This window comes from Quercus lobata, unplaced genomic scaffold (genome assembly GCF_001633185.2).
Source record: "Quercus lobata isolate SW786 unplaced genomic scaffold, ValleyOak3.0 Primary Assembly Scq3eQI_73, whole genome shotgun sequence".
Classification (NCBI taxonomy): Eukaryota; Viridiplantae; Streptophyta; class Magnoliopsida; order Fagales; family Fagaceae; genus Quercus; species Quercus lobata.
This window is the reverse complement of record NW_022154703.1, coordinates 904,799-913,202: the sequence shown is the minus strand read 5'-3', so window position 1 is coordinate 913,202 and position 8,404 is coordinate 904,799. Positions and strand designations below refer to the sequence as shown.

Below are 8,404 nucleotides of genomic sequence, written 5' to 3'. Positions count from 1 at the left end.
TTTCTTAAGAAACAAACACTAAATTAACACTTTTTCTCACTTATGTTGGTGTGTCTGTGTTTGTGTTTGTATCTATTTCTTTTTCTTCTTTCTTTTTGAAAGTTCGTTTAGACCCCTTAAACCAAATTGTTTAACCTAATTAATTAGTCAAGTGATTACTTAGATTAATTTCCAAATCTAGGTTAAACACAAATAAATCATATCATGCTAAGTTGCGGAAAAGTAAATAACACCACGATATGATTATCTAGGAAAACTAATAAAACTAATTCGTTTCAAGGTAAAAACTTGGGGAGGATTTGACCTAGTTATTCTCAAGATAAACCAAATCCACTATAAGATTATTGAAGTTTTTACAAAAAATATAATCCTAAATCTTATGCTATCTCCAGTAGTAACTTACTGACACGACTACGTACAAGCTTTGAATACATAGACTCCTTCTCTTCTTGGATTTACAGCAACACAAGCCTCCTTACTTGTGACTTTGAGACTCCACTCATAGGTTTCAGATCACCTTCACTTGTTGATCTTTGTAGCAGTAACTTCTACAATACCGGATCTTAAGTTTCTTCAAAGAATATTGCCGGTAGAAAACTTGAGAGAATTTTAGGTACAAAACCCTAGATCTACAATTAGAGGCACAAGAAGCACTCTTTTCGCTCTAAGAGCTCTCAAAATGTAGTTAGGGTTTTCCTTTATATACTAAAAGTATTTCACTTGAAACCCAAAATGTTTAAGCAGAATTTGGGCTGAAATAAAATTCTACAGAAATTTCATGTCTTTGATTTTTGATCAATCGGATTTCACTGAATTTAAACTCTTCTTTTTGCGGCTTGTATTTTCTTGTGCTCTGACTTGTAACACCTTGAACATTGTTTAATCAAATCTATAGATCTAGGAATCTATATCTAGACAAGTTTGTGCTCACGGTTTGCCAATTGTTCTAAACTTTTAGAACCTAACACTTTTTTAAGATAAACCAAAAAAGAAAAATCAAAACAAAAATAAATCTTATCTCTCTCTTGGTTCTTGTGTTTGGTATCTTTCTTTTTCTTCTTTCCTTTTGGATCCTTGAATCTCTCCTCTCTTTCTCTCTCTTGGTTTTTGTGTTTTGCTTGCATATAAAATCTGCTTAGAAGATATAAAGCACAGCATCAAGGTTAGTTAAATAAGCATTTTACAACAAAATAAAAAGAAATTTTGAAATGATTTTCATTTTTTTTTAGTGACGTATCGGTAATACCCAAATATTTTGGGTAGGGTATTCATTACCCACGGGATTTGACCATGCCAATACATGAGTATTCAAATTAGTGTCCATTTAGGTGTTTCATAGATTTTAGTAACTTATTTGAGTAGTATTTATCAAAAGATATAGTTTTAGATAGTTTTTATATTAAATGTGTGAAAAAACTTAAAAGCTATTATTTTTAAAAAATTAAAAACAAACATAGTAAGTCAAAAAGCTAAAGTTTTTGCCAAAGAGATTCTTAGTTACAGCATTTGAAGAGTGCAAACTTAATAGATTTACATTTTGTTTAGTAGCAAAAAATTCTATACATTTTGTTCGATAGTGCACAAGTTTGCTACTGCTTACTGGAGAAAAAATTGGCTTTTGCCCCTTTCAAAAAAACAATCTAACATTTTGACCTATTTTCCAAATTAATTAGGGAAATGCCCCTCTTTTGAAACTCGATTTTCTCAAAATTGAGTTAAGCCCTATAGTGACGTTTTTAAGGAGCCTATAGTGACGTTTTAAGAACCTATAGTGGCGTTTTGTAATTCGATTTCCATGAAGTCGAGTTACAAGTAAAAAAAAAAATTGCATGTAACTCGACTTTATGGAGATCGGATTATAAAACGCCACTATAAGTTCTTAAAACGTTACTATAGGCTCCTTAAAACGCCACTATAGGGCTCTAGAATTTTTATTTTTTTTTTATAACTCGATTTTGAGAAAATCAAGTTTCAAAAGTGGGGTATTTCCCTAATTAGTTTGGGAAAGAGGGTAAAATGCTAGATTTTTTTTTTTGAAAGGGGCATTTGGCCATTTTCTCCTGCTTACTAGTCTATAATTATTATTTTTAGAATATTGGAGCTAGTAAATAATCCTAGACCACCATATAATATACTCATCATAATGTTCTATTGCATAATATTGTTGGGGAGTTAACACTTGTGGAGACTCCAATAAAGAGATTAATATATAGCATACAAAATGTATCCAAACAAATATTCTTGGTATTTTACAACAAACATCACATATATAGTTTAGTCTAGACTACTAAAAGAAAGGCTAGCAGCCTTTCTCAAGGCTCAGATAAAGAACTCTAATTACTTCCATGAAACCTTAGGGAGGATATAACGCAGTAATTGAAGCTTCATTTCTTGAGGCTGGCATAGATTGATCTGATGATGTGTCTGGTTCAATGTTGTTGTGCATTGGAAATGCAGGTTGTGAGGGTATTGATAAGGTGGTAGAGTTGCTATTAAGCATTAGCATGACTGAAGCCATGGTTGGCCTATCAGCTGCATTTTCTTGAACACATAATAATCCAATGTGAATGCACCGAATTATTTCGGTTTTTGAATCAACTCCTAATGTGGGGTCTATAATATTTGAAGTTGTCATGTTCTTCCAATTTTTCCATGCCTGAAAAATTATTTAAATAGTATACAACAAATTTCAGAATAAAAATTATTTTATTTTTCCAATATCATGTTTAGTAGTACTATACTTTAAGTTAAAAGGGAAATGTATACAAAAATGTTGCACTTACATAACTAAGAAGATCGTCCTCTTTTTTGTTATTACGGAAGTGACCATTTTTTTCCCCGCATATCATTTCAAGAACTAGCACACCAAAACTAAACACATCGGATTTTATTGAGAAATGTCCATAATATGCATACTCTAGAGCCATATATCCACTGCATGAAGAAATTAGTAACATAACTTTATATACTCACTACATATGCAAATTAATAACATTAGTTTGGTTTGAATGATAACAGAGCTCTTAACCATATTTTCAAAATCTATTAATTTTCTCTAATTTATAGGAGATAATTAAACAATTTTTAGGAACTTTTTATTTTTTTATTTTTTATGATGCAATGTAATCTTGTATTTGACAATGCAAAAAAAAAAAAAAAAAAAAAAAAAAATCATCTAATGCTAATTATTAACTAGTTAGGATACTTACTATGTCCCAACAATTCTATTTGTACTGCTATGGGTTTGATCTAGTAGAACCAATCTTGCTAGGCTGAAATCAGCAATTTTGGGATTCATCTCATCATCTAGTAAAATGTTACTTGCTTTGAGATCACGATGAACAATGCGAAGACATGAATCTTCATGTAGGTAAAGAAGACCTCGGGCAATGCCTACAATAATTTTGTAACGCATTTGCCAATCCAAATCTGCATGCTTGGTTGGATCTACATTGTTTATTTAAGCTATGAGTCAGTTGCAAAGGATATATCCAAGTGTATTTGAGCAAAAGTGCAATCTGTAAAATATTATTAATAATCATTTACCGTAGAATAGCAACCATACCATATATAACTTGGTCGAGGCTTCCATTTGACACAAACTCATAAATGAGAAGCCTTTCATTTCCTTCCAAGCAGAAACCTTGAAGCTTAACTAAATTCGGGTGGTTAAGCTTAGCCATTAACAAGATCTCATTCTTAAATTCTAAATCACCTTGTCTAGAACCTATGGATAGTCTTTTTACAGCTATATCTTGTCCATCAGAGAGCCTACCCTATAGATGCATCAAAACATTCAATATGCAACCCTTAATAATAAAAAAGTTCTGAATCTAACTTGTATTAATAGACAATTGAGACACTTTTTGTATGATATTGTCAAGTTACCTTGTAGACCGCACCAAATCCTCCTGTCCCAACCTTATTTGCATCAGCAAAGTTATTTGTAGCGACTCTAATTGTTGGAAAATAGAATTGCAAGGATTCAGTATTTGCTAATTTCATCCGCTGCTTCACATGCGTAACAAGTCAATACATCTGGATTAGATAAGTCAATTGCTTAAAGAAGATTGGTGCAATTTTAAGTTACGTGCATACCTCATTAATGGGCTCACCGACATGAATTACTGAAGCCATCTTACAAAGTCACTAATGCACAGAAAATTTGTATGCCAGTATAATATCCTTTTGTTTTAGATATTAGCAGGTTTGGGAATGGGTTTTTGATTTCTGGTGAAGCGGTTAACACAACACATGTTTTGTAGTTTGAGCCAAAACAGCGTAGACCAGTAGGTGTTTTGGAATTCAAATATATGTGAAACGAACTCGTTTTGAGGGTCTGATTTGGCTAAAAAAAAAAAAAGAAAAATTTCACATCAACTCTAGCATGTCATTTAATAGCCACATAGATGAGTCACTAATGGAGGGTCAGATTTTGCTAATGGAATGAAATTTCAGGGTGTAAAATTCAATTCCTCATACTTTATAATATAAAATTCAAACAACCTCAAATTTCAAGAGTTTACTTTGCAATAGATCCTAGAAATTATGATATAACGTTGAATTCATGGTAGCCTATTAATATTTCAGAAAAGATCAGTTTGGGTCTGGTACTTTTGTGCACTGGACTCACTGGAATGCCAACATGTTTTTTTGACATGAGTCCAATGCATAAAACACTAAACAGTCTGAGCCCAATCCTTGACCTCACATAATTGGCAAATGCACCTAACTTATTCTTTTTCTTAATTCTAATTACGAAAGTATCCGGTGAATCATGAACAAAGGACCTGATATTCCTCATTTCTCTTATAAAAGCAAAAGGTGGCATCTGGACCAGCTAGACCTCATTGACAAATACCCAACACTCTGTCACGCTTGTTTTTACATCTAAATTTTTATTGGCAAAAAATATGAAAGTCAATATGTTCTTGTCATCAATATTGCCTTGAATGTATATGTATAGTCAGGATTATACTTGGGGTATTTTTTCTCAATATTTCACAACTTAGTAATGTATTTTTAAATTAATATTTTAAAAATCTCATTATTACATTAGATACTCATTTTATTTGTAACACTTACACCGAGTTTTGTATAAATCAAGCCTTATTTACCATTTAATCTATTAATTCATATTTTGTGTGTGTATATATATATGTCTGAATATGGTATTTATTCTTATACATTATAGAAATGAAATCCTTAATAATAGGAACAACAGACCAATTTTCAACTTACTTTCTACTTTCTTCCTTTGCTTCTTTACCCTTAAACAGAGGCAGATGCAGATAATTAGCACCACGAAAACAACCACCGACACAATGATAATGATGGTATTTTTAGATGAGTTACTCTTGTTTCCTGAAATAAATCAGAAATCTTTCCTCAATCAAATATCCAAAGCTTGAAGTTTGAAATTAACATCATCACACTAACACAGAAATAAAATAATAAAATAAAAGTTAAATTTGCTCTCAATAAAACATTCCTTGGTTGAATTTTGAAATCAAAATTATTAGTAAATGCGGAGAAAAAAATTATCAAATTAATAAATACTTTCAGAGTCTACGTAATCATTCCTTGCTTTTCCTCCTGAAAAATTTAAAAGAGAAAATAGAAATTAAAAGCGTGAATAATTTAAAAGGCTGATAACTTTTTTGTTGTTTTGTTTGTACATTTTATTTGGAAGCTCGTAAAATAATTGAATGAAATGGAACAATAAATTATGAATGAAACGGAACAATAAATTATAAATGAATGTAATGGAATTGAGCAAATAAATCATAAAGGAATGAAATTGATTATAATGTATTTAAGTAATAAGGTGGAACAAAAAAATCAGTTAATGGAATGAAATCATGTAATCTTATTTGGATGTTTTAAAATAGATGAATGGAATATAAGTAACCTTGTTAAGGACCGAATAACATAGAATTAATGGAATTGAATCAGTTTAGGTAAGATTTGGGTTTTTTTTTGTTATGGCTTTGGCTGAGATTGAAAGAGGGAGAGGAACTAGAGAGAGTTCTGAGTGAGGGAAAGAAAAATGACGGAGGAATAATGGTGTTAAGGGTGTTAGGAACTAATATGTCTTTTAAGGATCTAATTGGTCAATTTTAAAATGTTTCGGATCTGAGTTGTATTTGCCCAAACCTTAGGTTAGATTTTTGATGATTTATTTATATTAGACTCTTCATCTTTTGCACCTCATTAACTCACCTAGAACAAAAATTAAAAAAACTTAAATAGGACATGTGGCGCAAAATTAGACAAAAATTGGAATCAAATTTAAGAGAAATTATAATGTCTTCATGAAGGACAAGTGGCATGGTCTACCATTCCACTAAAAGACTCTCACCTGTTTAAAATTGTTGAGTTAGAAATTTTTTTTAAACAAAAACTGATTACTGACTCAGCAATTTTAAACATGAAGAAGTCTTTTAGTGGAACGATGAACAAATGAAGTGGTCGATCATGAGGACGGTATAATTTCTCCAAATTTTCCCCCCCCCCCCCCCCCCCCCCCCCCCCAAAAAAAAAAAGCCTCTATTCTATATATAATATAACTTAACACGGAGAGAATTATTATCATTATTATTTTTTGGGATAAGAATTAAGAACAGACAGAGAATTAATCTAACTAACTCTGCGACTAATCCTAATCTAGCCGCTATACAATAAAAAACAGAAAATAAATAACTTATTTACAAACAGGCAATCAGATAACAACACACTTAATCTGGTATGTCCCTTTTAGGTGATCTTTTAACATTATTAGCTATAGCTGTTGTGTTTTGACTGATGTACGACTTGCAGTTTAGACAGATGCAAGCAGTAGCTGCATCAAACTCTTTCTTACTCCTAAGTCCTAACAAATTCAGTAAAAATATAATAGGGTTGTGTTACAACGGCTATTTGTCCTTAACAGCATCTTTTTGTCATTTTTTTTTTTTTTTTTTGGTTTGTAATTTTATGTATTTTTTGTTTGCATCTTTATAGGCTATGGGGCTAATTTCATAGAAAAAAAATAAAATATTAAAATAAGTTATGGGGTCAATTTATGTCTTTTTTTTTTATTTATTTTATTTATTTATTTTTTATTAAGTGAGATCTACATTAGTCTAATTTTATCAAGCACTGCTCTGTGCTTATTAACATTTGCCAAAATAAATCTAGTGTCACATATTATTACACAACTGTTTTTGTTATAATTGTGAGTAAAAAAATAAAAATAAAAAAGAAGAAGAAGTGAGTTGTAAATGATAGACAACCATTTATAATTTATTATGTCAAAATTATGATAAAAAATTGTAGAATAGTTGGTGTTCATAAACTAGGAGATGTGCCTTTGGGAAACTTACCTTTTGCAGGCACAGGAGACGGAGATAATGATTTTGCAGGCACAGGAGGAGGAGATAGTAATGGCGGCGATTCAACAAGAATGCTGTCATAGAATTGGTCGGGCTGTATTCTTAAGTTACAGGTGGGTGCAAGAACTCTCGCTCCATCTCTTCCACGACAATAACTTTGAAAATAATCTAGAGCAGTAACTAGGCAATTGCTACAAGCCATCTCTGACAAATCAGGACTGCACTGCATAAGCCCATAGATCGTATCGGTATTGTGTTGATAGGTGGCATTTCCAACTGCAACCTTGCGAAAAATACCTCCAGCTGAAGCTCCAAGTCTTAGTTTATAGAATAAGGTGTCTAACACCTCATCGAACTCAGTCACGTTCGGGACACTACCACTTACAAGAGCTTTAATTGGTGTGGTTTCCATAACACCAAATATAGAGTTGTTGGAGTATCGAACGGTACAATTCATGTACCACATGATACCCTCTTTCTCGTTTGGACACAACTGTAAGAGCTCGTGACCTGAATTGTTGAGACAAATACGGCAATCAGTTGGTGTAAGGTCAGCTCTACAAAGCCCAGTGGCGTAAACTTTGTCGGTGCCCTCTCCGGCAGAGAAATTGTAGAACCCATAATCGATTTGGGTGTTGGAAGAGAAGGTGGAGATGAGGGTGTTGAGGTTCGCTCTGAAGGTACTGTTACTGCTCACATTACCACTAGTTGAACAATCATGGAGAACGTACGGATCTCGCTGCAATACTAAGCTGTGACTAACAAGGGGAGCGAGTAGAATGGCATAAAAGAAGAGAAGAAGTGATCTTGAAGTGCTCATTATTATTGTTCGCTACATTTTGCATCCACAGGAACAATTTAATTAATAGGGCTGTGGTTGTTACAGTGTATAGTGTGTTACACGCGCACAGCCTGTAACAGATTTTAGCCGCCGAAAAATTGACACACTTATCACTTGACTTGACTCCATGATACTTCCTTCCACTCACAGTTCTGTGGGTCCCACCAGCTGTGAGTGGGAGAAAATATAC

At 32.5% G+C, this 8,404-nt stretch overlaps 1 protein-coding gene across 1 annotated transcript; it reads right to left on the bottom strand.

The window, feature by feature from the left end:
• Window positions 1–2,353: 2,353 nt before the first annotated feature.
• On the bottom strand, window positions 2,354–8,193 carry LOC115972763 (cysteine-rich receptor-like protein kinase 29). Its single transcript, XM_031093020.1, has 9 exons — window positions 7,338–8,193; window positions 5,560–5,595; window positions 5,242–5,364; window positions 4,099–4,127; window positions 3,889–4,008; window positions 3,566–3,776; window positions 3,210–3,447; window positions 2,784–2,934; window positions 2,354–2,656 (listed from the first exon to the last, which is right to left on the bottom strand). Exons 1-9 carry the CDS (start codon window positions 8,191–8,193, stop codon window positions 2,354–2,356), a joined length of 2,067 nt encoding a protein of 688 aa, XP_030948880.1.
• Window positions 8,194–8,404: the final 211 nt, after the last annotated feature.

What these genes read in the sequence shown, in the direction of transcription:
- LOC115972763 (XM_031093020.1), bottom strand. Translation starts at nt 8,193, where the DNA reads ATGAGCACTTCAAGATCACTTCTTCTCTTCTTTTATGCCATTCTACTC. An exon ending in TCGGTGAGCCCATTAATGAG is followed by an intron (nt 4,009 to 4,098) that starts GTATGCACGTAA and finishes CATGTGAAGCAG; the next exon opens with CGGATGAAATTAGCAAATAC. An exon ending in CCTCGACCAAGTTATATATG is followed by an intron (nt 3,448 to 3,565) that starts GTATGGTTGCTA and finishes TAAACAATGTAG; the next exon opens with ATCCAACCAAGCATGCAGAT.